Genomic DNA, 21,098 nt, shown 5'->3' with positions numbered 1-21,098 from the left:
TGGGGTACACGACCCTCTGGCTTTAGTTCTTTAAAATTGGCATATTCAATTGTGGGCGGGGCTTATAAGCAGAGCATGGACCCTTACAAATGACTGGCCTAAAAACATTCATGTTTAGTCCCACTCATCACTTTAAGTAAACATGAATAAAATATTTATTTGTGTTTGTTAGCCCATGCTAGCGAGGCTCAACAAGGTTGTTGTCTAATATGTTGTAGATTTCTTATTAAGAAGTTTTCTGTTAAACGTTGTATTATACTTCTCATGCATGTATGTTAGAAAGTTAGATGATGAAAAAACAAGCTAGTGATGTTTTCAAAGGAATCACTTTGTTCGATGCACACACATATTGAAGTGTTGTAAATAATACATTTATTAAATGAGCCACTTACAAAGTGCTTATTAAACAGTTAGACCAACGAGCTTCCAGTTTAATGATTGATCCATATACATTAGGCACAGTCGGCTTCTCAGTATGAACAAGCACAGTCTCTCAGCAGACATAGATCATGGAATATTTTCTGTTATTTTTTTTTAAATATTTTCAATTGGCTTTATCTGGAGCAGCAGATCATTTCTGTAAAAATGTCAAAAAGATCATCTGGTACAAAATATATTACAGATTTTTTTATAGCATGCTTTTCACCTCAATTTTCATACTAATGAAATTGAGCAAATAAGTACCGTTGTTTGATTCAATTTTCATGCATTGCTTAAAATTTCTGTCTAGAGTAAGAAAGCAAAACGTGTCATTATTATCCACATTTGTGTTAGTCATGGTCCGGTAGAATCCACAAATACTTCTTTAGCAACAGCATTAAAAAAAACACACACAGCTGTAAAATTGGATACAATTGGAAAGTGTGCATTCAAACATTGTGCATGGAAAAAAAAAGAAAGAAATTGGCATGTTGAAAATTCAGTCGTACATCAGGAAATGTAAAATGTAGGAAACATATTTTGTACACTGTACAGAGGTACACACACACATACTGCACATGGACATGTAAAACAGTTCTTACAAACAGTGTTATAACATTCACAAAATTACCCATTTCCGAGCAAACATAGCATGAAGATCTATTTTTAATCACAGTGCATTTAGTATCAAAGTTAGTTCAGTTATTCCCCTTATGTGAAATGCCACTTTTCTTTTAAAGTTAAAGTGCTTTTAGTAACATAACTAACTACTTTACTCGAATAAACAATAAAGGACATTCATATCGAGGAGCACAACATTTCCAAGTGCAACAAGTAACAGTGTTAGAAACTATCACGCCCATAAAATATGATACATTCCTTTAAAGTCTTTTGTTAAAAAAAATAATGGTTCCTTTTTTTTTCACCACCAACCGTTGAAGGTATTTAAGTTATTAAAAATGGAAAGAAAACAGTACTTTGATTCAGTGAAGACCGTCCATATCAAAAGTTCAACTTCACTGCAAAATGCATCTTATCAAGTCGGTTTGTTGATGGCAAACTTCCTATTTTCTATAAAAAGGTTAAAAAAACACAAAGTGGTGAGAATATTTTAACCTGGTTCCAATAGAAATGTATTTTTCTTTAAATTGAGTACACTTTTCTTGAGATACTCAGGTTGAAATATTCTTATTACCATGTCCTCGTTATAGACACAACTGACCTTACAAGATGAAGATTTATTTCAGTGTTTGCAGTACATCAAGTCCGTTTCACAATGAAAAATGAATCAAGTTTAGAAAATGTATCACTGGAGGACTTGATATTGTGTTCTTCATTCGTAAATGTTGAGTTTGTAACGTGCATCCTGTAACGTTCATGTGCTGTCTGTCGTCAACAGGCCTTGTGGTAGCTGAGTGTGGTTTGACAAGGCAGGTGTTTAACCTCCACAAACCGAAAAAGTGTGTAGGCGTGCTGTGTACAAGTGGTTCAGATGTTTATCTGCATGAGTTTGTTGTTCCTCTTTTGGAACTGCTCATCTCAGTTTCACATCCGCTTTATGCAACCTCCTCATCTCTTTCTCTTGCTCACACATTACTTATACGCACACTCAGTGGGCTGCTATCTCTGATCCGACCCCTTTCTCGCCCCTTCTCCTCCCCTCTGTAGCTCTCCTCCAGGCGCATCTTCTCCGGGTCCATCCCATCCTCCTTGCCCTTGCCATGGTAACGGGACGCCTGTGATGGCGGGCTCGGTGGAAGGGCCTGCTTGAAGAGCGGTGGGGTTTTGGTTTTGGCCACTTTGTCGAAGAAGGCAAAATCGGCCACGTATTTTCCTGAGGGAGACAGGGAGACCACGGGGGGAAACTCATAGCCCCAGAGGATCTCATCAGGAAGGTAGGACGTTCGAACCTGACAGGTGGCGGAGGTCGGCTCAACAGTGGCGCTCATGATCACCAGCAGTTCAAAGTCGGCCAGCTCGGGGTCTGTCCAACCACCACCTAGAGGAGAAAAGAGAATTTATCTACAGCCACTTAATTTTCCAAAGTAACCCCTAAATAAGTATTTACCTGTTTCCATGCGGTTAAGTCTATAAAATGCAGATACGGTAAACATGTTTTTCTTTTGTTTTTAAGTAACAGCACATAGACAAACATGCAGAAACACACACACACACACGCACACACAATCATACACACCTCCTGAAATTTCCAAAACAGAAGAAACATTCCACTTACAGACTCTCTCCACAAACACTTGACCGGATTTAGCAGACACAAACACAAACAGAACTGATCCCTGAAATGTGAAAACACAACAATAAAAGCAAGAGCTGCCATGTGTTTTAAACTATACAGTGAGAAGTATAGTTTGCGTGTTGGAAGCTGTCCAATCAGAATGTCTGACATATTTTTAAGAATATGCAGAATATCCTTGTCATTCATCTACGCACAACCCCCACACCACAAAGGACACACTTGAAGACATATGCACTCAAACAATCGCACACCTGCATCAACAGGCCTCACTCAGAATGTAGACTGTGTCATCTGTCCAAACAGTCCTTCCCCTAACCCAGACCCAGTTACGCTCCCAATAGAGTGAAAACACCAGGTTTCGCAACTGCTTTGACACTCTGAAAGAAACTTGAGGTGTTCTCTATTTAAACTTGTTGTAGGCGGTTCAAAAAGATCCGTTTGCATTTCTCTAGTGATTCCTCCTCGCATCTTTAGCAGCAGGGCTCTATGGTGATGGCACGACCCCTCGGTTGGAGCAGTGGTCAACCACTTCGGTATGACTACTGAAAGGGAAACCATTAAACTTTTTCCCCAGCATAAAGAAGGACGCCGCAAGAGGTTAAAGGTGCACTATGTAGATTTGGTGGTGAAATTTGGAAGTCGGAGAAGTAAAACAATTCTATGCTACATTTTCTGAACTAAATGCGCAAACTTTATTGAAAGGAAAAAGGAACCTGTTTAAAGCTAAAAAAAAAAAAAAGCTACCAGGAGAGTTACGGTTTCACTGTTGTGGACCCACCACCATAACTTCTCACGTAGCATTTTATCTTCAAACAGTGTAACAGGGATCACATTTTCCTCTGAGGACAGTTTGTGTATAGAGTTATGAACATGTACCACAGAATCTGTACATTTCTCCAACTTTCACATTTCTCTACCAAAACTCCACACGGCCCCTTTTGTGTTTTTGAGCAAATTGTCCAGGACTGAAATTCTGTACACAAATTAAAAGGCCCCTTACAATTGTATTAACTTGAGTAGTTCTCTGAATTTTTTATGAATTGCGTCTGTCTGTTTACAAATCAAAATACCTGACAAATGCATGGCATTCCTTTCATTCCCTAGCTTTACATTGTGTTGTGCTAATTAGAACATGTTAGCATGTAAAGATGTTAAGCTAACATCTCTTCATGTTATTTCTTTTAATCTATTTTTTGGCATGACTTCTGATTGCTCCCTCTGCATGTTTTAAAATATACAAAATAACAAAATTTAGCAGAATTAGAACCTGGGAAGTGGTTTATGAAAAAGCAATAGATTGTCACGTTCGTTGAACCATCTTACTTGAGAAAAAATGAAACTAGCTGAACATTGCTAACTTGGTTGCTTGATTGCATCACTTCCAGTCAATATATGAATAAGACCATGGACATGTAAAGCCTTTAACCTGCTTAACATTTTGAGCTTTGTCATATTTAGCAGTGAATGCATGTTAGCCAAACAATGTTAGCAGTTAGCAAAAAACATTTTACTCCAGCCTAAGATAGCTTGGAGCACATGTCTGTCATTTTCAAGTCTAGTTAAACTCTTTCTGTTTTGGGGGTTGGTTTTCACATTCATTAAACTCAATAAACAGTGACTAATTCATACAGATAAATGAGTCAATATTTCTTATTATCTTCCTTGAGCAAGCTAAAGCTTACCATGAGAGCTTAAAGGCCATAATGGAAGATAACGTCGCCCTTTCTCAAACATCTAGCATTTTTTTCAGCAATAGGTCACAGAAAGTTTTGTTATAACTCATGTAAAGTAAAAGGTCTTTGAATAAATCATCTGTTGCGTTTTTACACCGTAGGTGTAATCACAAGAATCTGTATGGCAGCCAAGACACCTCACCTACAGATCATAACCACCACATCCTGCCCTCATTGTTCTGAGATTCACAAGATTCGATGGTGTTGCATCTGAAGTTTGTCTTCACTGTTTTTTATATTTTTGCTAGCTTTGCTGGGAGCTGTACATTTCTGTCTAAATAACACTTTGGCGCTAAAAACCATAGTGGGCTTGGTCATGACTGTAGTGACCAAGAACTGCAGACTTTTTAAATGTCTATAAAGGACACCAATCTAACTTTCAACCTATTTTCAAGTGAGTAATCTATTTGTTCATGCAAGGCACACAAGGGCCAAATGTCTAATCAAATTGAAGTTAACATTTTTCTCATTTGTTAGAAATAAGTGACATAGATACATATACCCTGACATGCCCTTTTTTATAAAATAGATTGTGTTTCGCAAAGCATCCAAGACTCTTTTTTTAGTTTTTAGGTGATATGGTGGATGTAGGAAATAGTTAAATGTAGATTCCTTACACACAGAGAACGGCAAATTTCAAGATAGAACAGGAGGTTTTATACCACTGCTTTATCTTTATGTTGGCATTACTTCCTAACCCTAACCCAGGAAACCATCTTGATTCAGCAACACTGGAGACCGGCCGGCAAATCTGACTACAATTACAGTTGCCACTCAGATTAGGGATTACTTTTTGACTGAATAATGAGTGCTGTAATGTAATCCCTTATATGTGGAAACTGTTGAAATAACAGGAAGTTCAAGAATCATTTCAGAATGTCTGATCATATGGTTGAGAGGAAAGGATTTGACTGCTAAAGATGTAACAATGACATCAGTTCTGTTATTAGAAGGCATAAAAAGGAACTGATAATGCAACAGAAACCCAATGTGTCACGTGAGGCCATGGACAGATTTGCGAGTGTAAATAATGCAGCGATCAGAGCCCGACAGCACTGATGTCTTTGAGACTGTAGTGCTAAGAGGTCTGTGCTGCTGTAAGTGGATCTGCGCAGGCTTCGTGTCAGCACCCCAGACTGTACAGCATTGTGCTCTAATGAGGGGTGTCTCTGGCGATCTCTCTCACACACATTCCAGCCAGAATGAAACCCTCTCCTTCAGCGCCGAACCAGCCCAGCTCTGGACAGTTAGAGGCAGGCAAGCACGCAGCACATGACTGTAAATACCATCACACCTACAGAGCCATACTCACTGAATGTACTGTATATACAGTTATTCTATTCTGAAGATATTGAACTATGATTGTTCAAATTTCATATGAAAATAGTAAAGACCAAGCAATTTCAATTTGAAGGATTACTCCAAAAAAGACAAATTTTCACTTGATATAGTGTCATCTGCTAACCCAGTGGTGTCCAAACTTTTTTTTTCTTGCGGGCCAAAATTGTCGTGTTAGAATCGTTCACAGGCCACAGGTTTTGTTTTTTGAAATATAGTTGAAAAAATAGTAAGGCTTTGTAGATCAGAATCAAAAGGCTCGCTAAAGAAACCCTTTAATAAAAGGAAATCAAATATTTTGATTTCTTCGTTCCACTTTATTTGTTTTTTTCCTCAGAATCAAGCCTGTAACGTGGTTCATGTTATTGGAAAAGCTTTCTGCATTTAGCTCAGGTCATTAAATGGTTAAACAACAGTCCACTTGTTTGCAAAAACTTTGCATAAGTTTTTTTTCATAGTTTACAAAAAATTTTGGAAAATAGTAAAAGCTGTAGATTTACTGAACATTTTCTATTTTAGGAATATTGTTCAGCCCTTGTTAACATGAAAAAGAAAAATAAGATAATGTAACAATCTTAATCGAGGCCTCGGGCCAAAATCTTCTGATTCTTCATTTGAAGTCACAAATGGCCCTCGGGCCGCACTTTGGACACCCCTGTGCTAACCTATAAATCCCAGCTACCGGGGCGGCTGTAGCTCAATTGGTAGAGTCGTCACCTATCTGTGTGCCGTTTTTGGTCAGCTAACCTAATGACCAAATAGTGTTTATTGTCAAATGACTTTTGCATTTTTTGGTTAACATTGCATCGCTACACTTCATCCTGGTCAAAATGTGGAATGTAAAAACTGGATAAATACTGTTTTTAATTTTGTTTCTGACCTTGCTTAGATTGGCATGACGTCACCCTCATAAATGGTCCTTTGGTCTTATCTAAGTTACTACAAACTTATGAACTACAGTTTTGTGTGACACATAAGGAGGCCAATGAACTTAAAATGATAGCCATGATCTACCTTTAGCTGCCCAGGCCCTGAGGGGGCTGTTGTCGTCAATGATATGGTAGAAAGTCAGGGGGATGATGAGGAAGGGGCTGTCGCTGGAAGTATCCACCTGGAAAGGTACATTGCGCTGGTCCAGCCGCACCGTCTCACCCTCCTTTGTCAAGGACGTCTGAAGCAACTTCCCCGTCACCTGGGAGCCAAGATGGAGTCAGTAAATGAAGCCAAGAGGTAGCAGAAGGTATCCTGTAACCAAAAGGCCCCAGGTTTAATACCTGCAATGGCCAATATCCTTAAGTATGGCATTAATTGACATGCCCAGTCACTAAGGGGGGGTGTAACCTGTATAAAAAACAATAGACGTTTCAACTTAATTAAATACTGATTGGGGGAAAACTCCAACGTTGCCATCAACCACACCTTTTGAACTGAATAACACCCATATGTCACTTCCTTACCTGACATCCTAACAGCAGGCTTTTGCGCATGTTGGCCACGCGGATCATGAGGCAAGGCCGACCCTCGTAATTAGACACAACAGCATGTTGACTAAACTTGACAGTCTCGCCTCTCTTCTTGGGACGAGCTACCTACAAGAGGAGGAAAACAAGTCAAAGTCTTGTCAAAAAAGAAAAAAAGATTACTGTTTCTACATACCATAAACACTTCTCATTACCCTAAGTAATCATCTACAGGGCTTATCATTTCCTCTTTCTGGAAGGATTGTTAGACTACAACTGTTTAAACAACCTTGCTTTTGACAGATAAGATTGTAATAAGCAACAAGGTGACAATCTGTAAACATAACTGATAACCAAGAAGTTGCTGAGCGCTTTAATGAAACTGAATACAGTAGGTAAAGGAAGAACTTGTAGAAGTAATTTGGTTTTAGGCACCAACAATTAAAGCATTTAAAGATACTTTTAGGGGAGATCATAGCAGGTTTTTTGCACAGACTTTTCACTCTACAATCCCAGCAATTGGAATAAACAGCTTCAAACATAAAGCTTCATATAGAAGAGGGTTGAGTCCAGGTCAGCGTAGGACTGGGAAGAAAATTTGGCCCTGGCATTTTTTTGTTTCAAACAGCCTCTCCCCGGCTGAACATAACATAACAGTACAGTACAGTACACCATCCATGTGTCCCCTTTCAATAGGTCCATCACTTTATTTCTTCAAACCATTACCAAGCTTGGAAGTAAGTGCCATAGACACATAGTGTATAACTGTGTGTGTTCACTCTGTTTTGACTGACTCAAGTAGTATAAAAAGTGAACAATTATTAAACGAATCTGCTAGAATACATACAAATATCAAACTAAATACATTTAATATAGGTTTTGTACTATATGACAATCTTAGTTCTATGTAATTAAGTAGCCCTATATTTACTGCAATAATCTATTTAACTACAAACATAAAGGTCAATATTTCCAATTTGGCTACCATTCTAATGGTACTTTATATTTCTACTCTACCTTGCAAGACATTTAGCCTTGACCCCTCAATTTAAGCCATTATTTTAAATGTTTCCGTTTCAGTTAATTGCATCCCAATGGTAGAAAACAGTTGAACGCGTGCCGTTTATATCCAACAGTATGTGACTTTTACTTTTTTATCCCTTTAACAATCACACCCTGCAATTTATTGATTCACTCCAATCTTGAAACTGACTACCTTAGCGAGAAAGGTACCAGTGATGAAGATCTCCATCACCATGGTGATGACCAGCTGAAAGATGAGCAGTATAATGGCCATAGGACACTCTTCGGTGATGCACCGGAAACCATAGCCAATTGTGGTTTGAGACTCCAGAGAGAAGAGGAAGGCTCCTGTCAGGGTCTTCACCTCCATTACACATGGAGTATGGTTGGAGGGGGGGTCAAATTCTGGAGGAAGAACAGAAGATCATGGGGTTGGGGGGGGGTTTAAAACAAATGATCAAGGAACACTTTGTTTCCTTGTGGTCTTTCGCATGCTTGTTGAAAACTGTAATCCTGTGTCTTCATTGTTTACACATTAACAAAAAAGTACTTGTACTTTGTGGGTTATTTAATTACAGAAAGTCAAAGGACATGGATAAAGGAAGTTCTTCTTTAACTTTGTTTTCTGGTCTTTTAAAGCGATAGGACTAGCAGTTGAATGCAGAATCGTACTGCAACAGTGCAAGTCCTGTCAGCGAGGACACAATCACAAGAGGCATTTAAACTCAGACCTTGGCTTAACATGGTTGCATGCTTAAATTTGATTTTTAAAACACTAAATATAAATACTGTCCATGCTAACTGGACTGAGCTTAATTAAGCAGGTACGAGTTCAACAACAACAGTAGAGCAACAACTTACATTTTGGTGACGATGATTGCGCTAGATGTAAAGTCACATTTCAAGTTAAAATGATACATCTTGAGGGGAATATGGAAGCCTTTAATACATTTATTGCAATCTATCCAATAGTTGCTGAGATAATTCACTGAAACAGTAAACGTCAATGACATGGGGGTACCAGAAAAAAAGTTGTGGGTCCACCAATGCTTGTGTGATCTATTCTCTTGGGAAAAACAAATGTCAAGGTCAATGTAAAAATAATTTACTAATCCATCCTGTGGATCTTGATCTTTAGGATATTTTACCTGCTTTTGGCATAAGACGAAAAGTCAGGGGGCCACCAAAATCATTTGACTTCATTCTCTGATGACCATATTTCATTCATTTTGTACTCACAAACTAGTATTGCAAAGAAAAAGACAAGCGACTAAAAACCAAACAGCAACATTATTGCTATTATGACAGTGTTAAACCCTCTCAAACATTTTAAGAGAATCTTATTTGATAACTTATTGTGAAAAGATGACTAACGATGAAGCTCCATCATCCTCCTTACCTAGAAGATCTCCATGTACCATTGCCACCAGGTACCAAAGCACTCCAAACACAAACCAGGTCCCGGCAAAGGTGGCAGAGAAGAGGAAGAACTTGTAGCGCCATTGCATGTCCAAGAAAGTTGTCCAGAGGTCCCGGAGGTACAGCGCCCCACGTCCGCTTACATGCTCAATGCGTACATTGCTTCGTCCATCTTTGGAGAGGACTCTGCGCCTCCTTCGGAGAGCATTGGGCCCTATGGTTTCTTTTCCTCCAGCACCTGCAACAGCACCTGTAGTCCCTCCTGTGGAGCCCAGAAGGGGCTTGGTGATGTCAGTCTGTGTCTGGGAGTGGCATACTTTCTGAGGAGACGAGCCCTCAGAGGAGGGTGGCGTGGCTGAGGTCATGGCTGGTGCTACAGGGGGTTGGAGACAGAAAGAGGAGACAACAGGAGGTAAGTAGGAGACGAGTGGGTAAAGGGGGTATACATGAAAAGACAAAGAGAGGTAAGACAGCGAGCAAGAAGGCCACCAGTTCTATAGACAGTAACGTCAAGCGAACAGCAGGTGAGTGTTAATGAAAAGGTGCAGGATGCGTGTAAAGTATAAAAGACAGAACATTTAAAAAAACAGATGAATGAGAAAAAATACGTGGTGGAACATTTGGGGCGAGAAGAAGAAGGAGAAGGGGATTAAAAACACTTTTTTTTTTAACTTGACAGTGTTCTGGCTGTCCACAGTGGTCCATTTAAGCCCCTTTTCTCCTTTCACTGGAGGCAGCTGGCCTTGTCAAAATAAAAGCCCTCTTTCAGCATGAAGGCACAGCTGCTCTTTCAAATTAAAAGCCCGAAAGTGCAGGCTCATTCACGTGTTGGTTACACGAGACGGCTACTGAATTGAGATGACGAGACACTGGTAGGTGTTATCCCACGTGGAAAGGAACACCAAAGAGAAGCCTTACAATTTGAATCAAGAAAGCTGAGATCTTGAACTGAGTCAACCTATTCCGTTTTAGTGAAACTGATTTTGTAGTCCACCCTTTTCTTTTTGGTCTGCTTTTGCTTGAATAGAAACTTCTATTTTGCAGCATTTGCAGCAAGTGTTTTTTGTTAATTGTTAGCTATGGAGTAAAATCCCCATCTATCCATACCAGTGTTAATGAGGACATGGTTCTTATAGTTAGGTTGAGGAAAAAAAACATGATTGATCTGCGCAAAGCCCAGACCTTAACACCACTTAGGATCAATGGGACAAACTTGGATGCCTACTGCTAGACAGGCCTTGTCAATCAATGTCAATGCCTTTGCCTGACTTGCATCTTACAAGAAATGTACTTTGCTGGGACGATGCACTTCAAAGTTGTTATTGAGCTGGTCTAGCATTTCACTGAAACTATGGAGACACTGATGCTAGCATGTAGCTAGCTGCTGAAGCTTATTTGCATCCAAATGACGCTAACATTTTAAAGATGATTGCCAACTACAATGTCTATTGCCAAATGTTGTGTGCATAGTTCGTGCATTTCAGTGATCAGTAACTTTTTTAAAGATGTATTTTCTCAAACTACGACATGACCAGTTAAGTTTTAGTCACCATAATTGGAAGTTCAAAATAGTTGAAAAAAAAGCTAATCAACGTGTAGTACAAACCCCATCAATGAGTAGCATTTTTGCAGCGTATTTGCATATCAGCAAAGAAAATGTACACAAGTAGAACGCTTACACCAACATAGGAATGTAACTTAGTCAAGGCCTAGTAGAAATACAAATCAGAGCCCATAAGTAAGGTGTTGGGCCACCATGTGTTAGCAAAACAGCCTCAATGCCCCTTGACTTTGGTTGTACAAATCTCTTTAGGGGATGGAGCACCACAACTCCTTGGAAAGATTTTCCCAATTTTTTGCTATTTGGATGAATGCATGGTCAAACTATCTTTCAAATATCACCAAGAAAAAGCACACAACTATTATGCTTACAGAGGCACGGCCATGTTACTAAAGTTGAGGCCTCTGCTCTGCTTAGATTCTACACACACTACAAACCAGGTTGGAGGAAGGTGTTGGGCCATGATGTGCGCACAGAACGGCCCGACATCCACTTGATGTTAGGTTCAAGCACCCTGGTTTTAATTTCAAATACGGCTAACTCGAATGAATGATTGTTTGCAAACTCAGCTTTATCCTCAGTCATTTGAGAAGTGTCACGAGACTGCCCTTGTCAGAGAATGGTGGTGAAGTGTTTGTGGATGTCAAAGAGTTAGCAGTACATTACCACAATGGTAGCCCACTATCCAACACTTGGGTGCCATGGACACTTATTGTCACTATGTGAGTTGTTCCTTTTACACCCTTAGCAGTTTTCCCCTTAACTGAGCTTCAGTTTCTCTTCGTCCACATCCTTCTTTTCGCACTCTCTCTCTCTCTCTCTCTCTCTCACTCACTGTTGACTAAATAGACCCTTTTGTCTCGAACTGCCTCTGCTTTCCGGAGTGAATACAACAAAACCAAAAAACACAACACAAACAAAAGCCAAAGAAGCAGGGCGATCTGATATGCTCTGTCCTTTCCTGTCCTTTCTGACCCTTCTCTCTCCTCCCTCCACGCTGGAGCTCACACTGAGTGAATGAATAGAGATCTGTTGTTGATGTCTGTGCTCTGAATACTAAGATGTGGAGGGGGAGAGAAGGGAGGGAGGCGGGGTCAACAGGAGGCCCATGTGATTGGCCGTGTCCATCTCCAGCTGACCTCTGAACCCGGCAAAGCTCCTGCCTACACGTACAGTAAACACACACACTCATGTATTGGTTGTATAGACCTTTTGAACAGCTGGAATATGATACAATACCGTTTTTGTCCGGAGGAATGTTTGGTTTTCAAAGCTGTCACCTTGCAGACAACATGTAGAAGCTAGCAATAGTTTCTACAATTAGGGTTAGTTATAGCTGGAGTTTGTCTTTATTTTTGGTATTAACTATAAAACATGAAAAGACCCAAACCAAACCTCACAATATTTCGGAACGTCTGGCCAGTCTGTGGCACTCTGTTAAATGGTTTTAACATTGTTACTTTTAGGATGAATGATAGTCAGTACGTTAGCATGCACGAGCTACGGTAACAGCTCGATAAGGCCTTTTTATTGGACTACGATGTCCTTCTCCGAGTATAGATGCACCCTGGGAGAATCAATGCATTGATGGAGGTATGTCCGACTCTGCAACGGACCTCGCTAACAGCTAACAGCTAACAAGTTAGCATGTGGCAAACTGGTAGAATGTCAAACAGTGAAAACACGGACAATTTTACAGCATTGTACATTTCTTACATGCTCTCTGCTTTACTTCTGGTACCAATGCGTTGCAGGCTAGCCCTCCAGCTCATAGTGATATCTGAAGGGGACTGTGGTGCATGGGCAACAATGCCTCCAGTTTGGGTCCATTTGACGTATAGGGGCCTATACATGCAAGAGTAAATCAATCCCTATCTGCACTATCCAGGTGTGTTTGACTTCCAGAAATTCAACTTAGTAGAATTTCAGTCTGAAGATCCAGTTTTAGTTGGACTAAAAATAATAGTCTGACTAAAACTTACAAATTAAACTCCTAAAACGGACAATAAATTGACTTTTAGTGACTGCATGTAAACGTAGTAAAATGTTCTGTGGGCAGTTTGTTCACAGTGAGTTTTCTCACATTAGTTGTCATCCTTTATCCCATGCTTACACAAAAAATAAGTAGTCTTATTTATTTTCAAATACATGGGGCTATTTTTTTGTCATTCTGAGTTTTTGGACACCAGTGTGGCTGGAAATATTTGTTAGCTGCATTTATTTATTCTCAGGTTTGGTCGTTAATGTGTGGCTAATGGACAAATATAGATTATTTCTAACCTTATACTTCAACACTTTGTACTATTACTAGTTCTACATTTGTAGTAGAAAGTTATGTCAATGTTAGTATAGCCAAAACAATATTTGTTAAGCGCATCAGTCTGATTTTCAAAAAGATTGACTCCCTCTCATGACTTTTTCCACTCATTTGACAGCCACACTCAAGGTTAGAGATCTCTTCCTCTCTGTCCGGCTCTCCATCCCTCTCCTTCCCTCTGTCCTGTGCGCACAAGAATCCTTTGTTTTCCAGGAGATGAAAGGGACAAAAGCCACCATTGAAAAATACGACTGGATGAGCGAGTGAGTGAAAAAGAGAACAAGTTAGACAGGCAGAGGAGAGCGGTACGGAGCGTAAAGTGTGTGTGTGTGTGTGTGTGTCCTGTTTGATCGTGTGTGAGTATGCAGTGCTTGACATTTTGAGGAGGCAGAGATGGGAGGAAGAAGAGAGGGTAAATTGGTTTCGGGTGACAAAGGGAGTGAAAAAGGAAGAGGGAGAGAAATGGATGGTGAAGGAGAGAGGAAGGGGTACTTTGGGTAAAAGTGGAGGAAATAGATTGGTGACAAAAGACGGTCATTAGTATTCCAGAGGAGAGAGTAATCCCTTCCAACCAGTTCTCCCTGTCCAGTATCCACAGCCATAAAGAACTCCCTGCAGCCAGTACACTGCTGAAAAGACTCAATACACCAAAGCCTGAATGGCTGTGACCAGTGTCCATGCCACAGCGGCCTCCGCACTGGGCTGAAAGGATTGTCTAAACATCAACATAGTTCACGCCAAGAAGGCATCTGCTCAGCCAACACAAGACGTGAAAAACCACAAACTTTTCCCAGCCAAACTAAGCAGGACACACTGTTGTACAAATGAGACACTGTTTTGTCAATGGGTCTCTATATGTATGCACTGAATGAGTATCAGACAATTTCATTAACAAGGAGAGCTTCTCTTAAGCCCATTTTGAACATCTTTACACCAATCATGTATCTTGGCTATCCATGCTATCGCTAGCTAATGCAATAATGAATCACTATTGCAGACCTCATTAGTCAGAAAGCCTGCCATACGTCTAAATATCAGAAACACATCAACATGTTTGAGAAGGACATCTGAACTTACACCAACAAGTCTGTCACAAATATGAATTCATAAAAAGAGCATCTTGGCCGTATAGTGACCTAACTAGCATACTCGTGCATGGCAGCAGGATGTTACCTTGATTCTTCTCTGTAAAAGAATAGCAAGAAGAAAACATTACAACAGCGTTTTCTTGTCAGGAGCTGCTTAGGAAGAAGAGAATCTAACCTTACTTTGGGAGCGTGCCAAGATGTAGCTTCACCTACAATTTTAAAAGCCTCAAAAAGTGTGGTTGAAAGTCCCAGAAACATGGCTTAACCATGTTTTAACATAAGAATGTGATGTTTGATTCATAATTTACCAAGGTTTGTAGATTCATAAATTACGCTCTGAAGAGAAATGTTTGTATGCATGAAGGTGTCAGTATCATTGAAATAAACAAAGTTGGTATGATGTTCCATCCGACCACATCTGAAGGCAGAATTGATAGCACCTTTCCGTTCTGAAATTGCAAACCTTGTCAAAATATTTAAGATGAGCTGCAATCATTCATAGTTTTTCAAACGGGAATAAAAATGCACTCTTTTTGCATATTTGCTAAAGCAGTGGTTCTCAACTGGTTAAACCTCAGTACCCACCAACTACTCCTTCATGAAAAATGTCTTAGATTTTTCAATCATTCCGATTTATTTAGAGAAAGAATGGTAAAGTTCGGACCTCAGACGGTACAAAGCGTGATTGAACAAAGAAACTGAAGGAAACTAAAAAGCGCTTCATAGAGTTTTTTGACACATTCACAACCCATTGAAAATGGCCCAGCAACCCACTTTTGGGTCCCGACCCACCAGTTGAGAACCACTGTGCTAGAGTATTGCATATTTTGTATTGCAAATAAAACACTTGAATGAAACATGATATAGGCTTTGAATGACAGGATAAAGTTGGCATCACTTTCAGGTTGTTCTTTTTTTTATTGTTCTGACTTTGGAGAGGTGTAGGGGGAAAGGGTTTAAGATTCTGTTTGACCATTCGACAAATACTTTGAAGCACAATAGTGCCCTCATTTTCACCTACTCTATATCAATTTGTTATCAATGCTGCTATTTATTTCTGCAAATTTATATTACTAATCTGCAGTACAAAAGTTCTCTGCCACTGCAACTTTCACTTACAGTGTATTTGAACTGTGGTTTTTACATCCTAATTAGGAATGTAACAACAGGTACTTAATGGAACCAGTAACCATCCTGGTTGGTCTAAATGTGTCTGTATCCAGCCGTCTGTCCACACATCCATCTAAAAACGTCCCTTTGCCACTCGTCTTCTCTTCCTCGGTCCAGAATTAGTAGTGGAAGAGTTACGGCGTTGACCTAAATGAAACAATGCGAGCACACAGAGCATGCTGTTTTGTCACCGGGCTGTAATTCAAGTCCGACTTTTACCGTCTTCTAGTAGCCAAACGTCTCTTCGTCCCTCTGCTGTAAATCTGACTCGGTCTACTGCTGTTGATGTGCTGACGAGGATTCCTCAATGAGAAGACGAGATTTGTTTTGACTAAAGGCTTCCGAGCCAAGACGTTCTGTGTGTTTGGAGTCCAAACAACTGCTCTCTCCACTGTGATTTGTATGAAGCCTCTTACATTCTGAGTTCTGTATTACAACTTCTAAAGTTAATGTTCTTGTGTAGCATCGTCTCAAGTACCAATGTTTTTACCTCTTTTATTTGTAAGTCATACAGCTGTTAAGAATCATAATTCATAATTGGTATCCATGCAGAGAATGCACGGGATGGTTCAACTTTTTGAGTCAAATTGATATTAATCCCAGTCTTATCTTGAACTCAAACTGTCCATTAATTAACGTTGGGTTTTAATATTAAAGCACCAGAAGAAGCTATGTAGCAGTCAGACACAGTGATCCAGATTTCACAGTGGAGCTTCCACCATTGTTTCTGTCTATGAATATCCCTCCGCAGTGTAAACACAACATGACAGACGCTGCAAGACCTGTTTGAATTTTGACCTCAACCAATCATAGACAGTATGTTTGCTTTGATAATTCCCCACAACCCGCGTAGGGGAAAAAGTTAAAGACACAAAAACATTTCACAGTCATATATATTGGGATGTTAGAGGAGTATTCCCGGTGCAGCATTAAAGGAAAATAACAGATGCAGTGGCGCATGAGAAAAGATTCAGCACAAGTGCTCAACAGGAGGTTGTACAGATTTTTGGTTGGAAGCATTTGAGGAAACTGAAGTTGCCTATGGATGGACATCTACAAATAAGTAAATCAATATAAAACTAATAAGAAGAACACATTGCAAGAAATTATTTTACAATGTTTCAGTGTCTCTTACCTTTTCTGATGACAACAGAAGTTCACTTTGACCTCAGACTGGCAACCTGAAGATTTGAGTAATTTCACTGTCCGGCCGACATGTGAATAAAAAAAAAACAGAACAGATACCGTACAAAAAAAAAGGAGAAATTTCACAGTTTTGAATTACACGCACTTGTTGACAGCTCAAGCATGTTTCAAACCATCTCACACTCTGACATCACATTGTTTGCATTGTTTTCTTCCGCGGTCCCTCTACGCCATTGTTATTGTAGTTTTTAAAAAGAGAACAAGTGAAAAAATGAAACGGAGAAGAAAAAAGAAGAAGAAAGTGCCAGTGGTCAGTGAGCGTCTCCCAGCACGCTGGTACTGGAAGTACCGGTTCTGGCTCACTGTCACTGGATCATTATGTAATCAGATGAGCGCTTCTTCTCTCATGTGGAGCAGAGAGGGATCCCTGTCTGAGAGCTCGGACGGAGAGAAGTTAAAGAAGCCTGCGATGTCCACTCCTCCTGGACCCCCCCTGAAGGCCTCTCTATATAAACCCCCAAACTATTCCCCCAGCCGCTGTTTCACGACATTTTTAATTCATTAATTCAACTCTCCTCCCAGCTTCTCCTCCTACCCTCCCTCTCCGAGTCTCTCCCTCACTGTACAACATAAATGGGCCTCTTTGTTGCGAGGCCTCCTCCGCTGTTTCAGCCTTTGTCAACTTTCTCATGTAAATCTTTGATGGTTATGAGATACAAGCAGGGAAGTTGTGGCACTGCGACGGAGGTATTTACAAATCAAAGACATGGAAACAAAACAGGGCTCTTTTTCTTGTGCGCTTGGCTCCCTGCAGTTTTGCGTTGGCCACTGCACCGCACACTGAATGTGTAATGTCGGTGCATCTCTGTGAGGCTGTGCCATGTCCGCCTGCTGGGTGAGTGGGGTTTGGGGGGCTCGCTGGTGTATAGGCGAGTACACATGGGCCTGCTGTGAATGAACAGCACAAGGATGAATTAATTCAGCCTAGTAACAAATATCACTCTGAAACACTGGACCTGTGGAGGAATACATTTTAACTTTCTTCTCTGATGTGCAAAAACAAAGTTACTTTACAACCTTTAAGGCTCTTTTATGTTACAGTATTGAAATATTTCCATTTTCCTCTTTAATTCTACTCCATTTCATTCAAGAGTTGTAGTCCTTTTTGTTGGGAGTTCATTAGTTTGACAACTTTCAGTACTTTTAAAGTTACATTTTTTCAAGTGCAAAAACAAAGCTCATCATCTTGTGAAATGTGAGGCCTTTCTAAAGATTACATGGTTTCATGTATTTTATTACCTTGCGATAACAAAGCTTGTACTCTTGTGAAAATTGGATCATTTTCTGGCTATCTGGAAAACAATCAACCGGTTGGTCGCTGTGATTGGCCAGACCACAACTTGCCATGCTGCCATTGTGCACACTAATGAGGTAAGTTAAGCCAATTTCTACGTTTGCATGTTTTGCTTTTAAAACTCGTATACGACATCAGTACGTTTAAGATTTCAAGAAAACAACCAGAAATGACGCGTTATCCCTAGAAAACAGAGGAAATAAAATGTATGGATGCATGTCTGCTTCTGTACAAGAAGGTGTTTTCCGATGAATGATTTTAACACATTTTAAGGATAATACTTTAATATTGTTCTGCCTCACTTTATAGGGTTACGTCTTTAAATCATGTACTTCTTCTAACACTGTTGAGACACTCTAAATTAATTTTAACAAGCTCAAAACATTTAGAAAGATGGAGATTCTAAAAAAGGCAGTGACCAAATTAATTCTCAGTGTTGACTTGCAAGACTTGAGTTTTTGTTTATAGATATATTTGAATTTCCCTCGGAATCAATAAAGTATCTATCTATCTATCTATGGTATTTTTATTATGTATATATATTATCATAGCATATTGAAATATTGGGTTTTGAAGAGAAGTCCAAGTTGTGGCCATTGGACGGTATAATGTAATGACAGCAGCTGTTACGGTGAAGTAAATCTCAATAAACACCATTGAGTGATTTTCTTTACTGACGACTTGGTGATTTATGTGGTTTGTTCTCGTATGATGTCTTTAAATCCTTGAAACTCCTGCATTGTTGCTATATTTTAATTCAAAACTATACTTGAACTCTTCTTGAACTCTTCTTGAACTAAACAATCATTATTAAACATTATGGTTGTGGTAATCATAATTATTTCAGTCCTTACATAGTCCTTACATGCATGTATGTTCCTGTTATATATTCAACCCCCCACTGGTATGTGTACCAGTATAATAAAATCTATGGACAAACTCCCCATAGAGTTAGTCTATACCCCTATAGAAGCTAAATAGTGTTTTTTTTATTATTCTAAAGGCCAACTTGTCATTCAAAGACGGCCTTTTAACTCTATTTTGGCTGGAGTTAAATTTACCGTATGTTCAGATGAGAGTCTGCAGGCGGGCCTCAGACGCATGAATCTGCAGCTGGGACGCACTGCACAATAAACCGAGAGCTGTGCAATATTTGGCCCGGCAGGTTTCACAAGCACATCAATCTGTGGGGGCCCCTCCGAGCTGCCAGGGGGTGTTGTTCTCCTTCAACACCCTCTCCTGTCCTGCAGAGTTTGGGGCTCCCATCATCCGGAGAGATGAGGCCCTGCATCCATGGGGGCCCGCATTATACGAGTGTGTTTACCTCTTGGTGAGGATTTCGTAAGGATGTGTCTCCTGGCGGGTTCGGGGTCAGACTCGGCTCCCTGGGTGGTAGCTTCACCTGAAGTCACAAAGCAGCTCATCGAAGAAAACAAACACATCAATATTGCTGTTATGCTCAGAGAGTGTTTCTGAAGAGCTAAACAAAAGCTGCATTTCCACTGCAGAAACTGTCCCCAGGGACCAGGAACCTTTAGAGGAACTCATTGCTAAGGGACTCAACCACAGGTATCAGAATCATATTTAATTTACATGGTCATCTTTTCCCCTGTAAGTCTGGTTGAGGGGTTGTATTTCCAAAAAGTAAAATAACTTTCAGGGTAGGACTTGAAGCATTGGTCATTTCTGATTAAAGGCGTACTATGCGAACCCAGATGAACCCATACTGAAGTTTTGAGCATTTTTGTAGAAAATGAAATCTAGATGGAATTGACAACAAGACCATACTGAATTGTACTCGTCTTGGGTTATTTTTTTGGGGACAAACATCCTTCACTATCGGATCTAGAAATCCCTGAGTCCCTGATGATTTTTCATTTATATTTATGGTCTGGGACTTGGCTCGGTCTCGCCCTGCTTTGGTCTTGGTCTTGGTCTTGACTCGGTCTCGACCCCTCGGGTATGTCTTGGTCTCGGCACGGTCTTGAATACAACACTACTTACTTACCACTAAAACTCATACACAGTAACACGTTTCTTAAGGTCCCAAAATAACAAAGAACACAAGTTCAGTTTAAGTGCTGTGTACTGGTAGGTAATCCCGACTGATCACGGCGAGCCTTTCCTAACAAACCGATTTACCACTACCGGTTTACGTTTGACGCAATCAACCAAATCATTGCAAAAACACACAAATCTTCGCTGCCCTCCATAGATGCTCCAAAATCCAACAGGCCATGCAGCCTCATGATTTCAAAACGTATAAGTGGCTGAATATGTGTGGCTCGTTATCTGTGTGTACCCTGTTTAACCCTCTTCATGTATGTGTGTGAAAGAATGTGACCTTGTTAAGCCGACAGAAACCGAAGACTCCCTTTTTTTTGTTTTAAGACTGGAGAGAGTTTTAGGAAAACTGTGTCACAAAGGTCATCACAGCGGTCACTGAGAGGGAGTCGAGAACAGAGGGAGAAGAAGAAAAGAGAGAGAGGGGGAGGGGGAGGAGGGGGGAAGGGGACAAACTGTAAAATGACAAAAAAAAAGAAGGAAAGAAAGAAGCAGACAAAGGCGGAGGAGAGAGGAGGCCGTGTGGAGACAATGAAGGAGGAGGTGAGGAGGAAGGAGAGAGAGAAGCACACGATGGCGTAATGCGGACCGGTCGGAAAAGGCTCCCCTACTTAGGTCACCTCCATCTTCCTTTTTTCCACCCCTCTCTTTGTTGATCTGTCTCTTTGGCCCTGGATGAGCTTTGTGTTTCCATCACACGTTGCACATGCTGTTGTTGCCCTCCTTTCTTTCTTTCCTGTTTCATTCT

At 40.3% G+C, this 21,098-nt stretch overlaps 1 protein-coding gene across 1 annotated transcript; it reads right to left on the bottom strand.

Moving 5' to 3' along the window:
* Positions 1-349: 349 nt before the first annotated feature.
* On the bottom strand, positions 350-17,443 carry kcnj10a (potassium inwardly rectifying channel subfamily J member 10a). Its single transcript, XM_061031102.1, has 6 exons — positions 16,922-17,443; positions 9,631-10,023; positions 8,425-8,636; positions 7,206-7,337; positions 6,763-6,940; positions 350-2,419 (listed from the first exon to the last, which is right to left on the bottom strand). Exons 2-6 carry the CDS (start codon positions 10,013-10,015, stop codon positions 2,007-2,009), a joined length of 1,320 nt encoding a protein of 439 aa, XP_060887085.1. The 5' UTR covers positions 10,016-10,023; positions 16,922-17,443; the 3' UTR covers positions 350-2,006.
* Positions 17,444-21,098: the final 3,655 nt, after the last annotated feature.

This window comes from Labrus mixtus, chromosome 23 (assembly GCF_963584025.1).
Source record: "Labrus mixtus chromosome 23, fLabMix1.1, whole genome shotgun sequence".
Lineage (NCBI taxonomy): Eukaryota > Metazoa > Chordata > Actinopteri > Labriformes > Labridae > Labrus > Labrus mixtus.
Note: the sequence above shows the minus strand (reverse complement) of the source record. Positions and strands in the feature narration are given on the sequence as shown.

Excerpts from the sequence above, each read along its gene's own strand:
- kcnj10a (XM_061031102.1), bottom strand. The coding sequence starts at position 10,015 with ATGACCTCAGCCACGCCACCCTCCTCTGAGGGCTCGTCTCCTCAGAAA. Across the intron at positions 8,637-9,630 it reads GGTACATGGAGATCTTCTAG|AATTTGACCCCCCCTCCAAC; the intron begins GTAAGGAGGATG and ends TTCTTCCTCCAG. Across the intron at positions 6,941-7,205 it reads GCCTGCTGTTAGGATGTCAG|GTGACGGGGAAGTTGCTTCA; the intron begins GTAAGGAAGTGA and ends CTTGGCTCCCAG.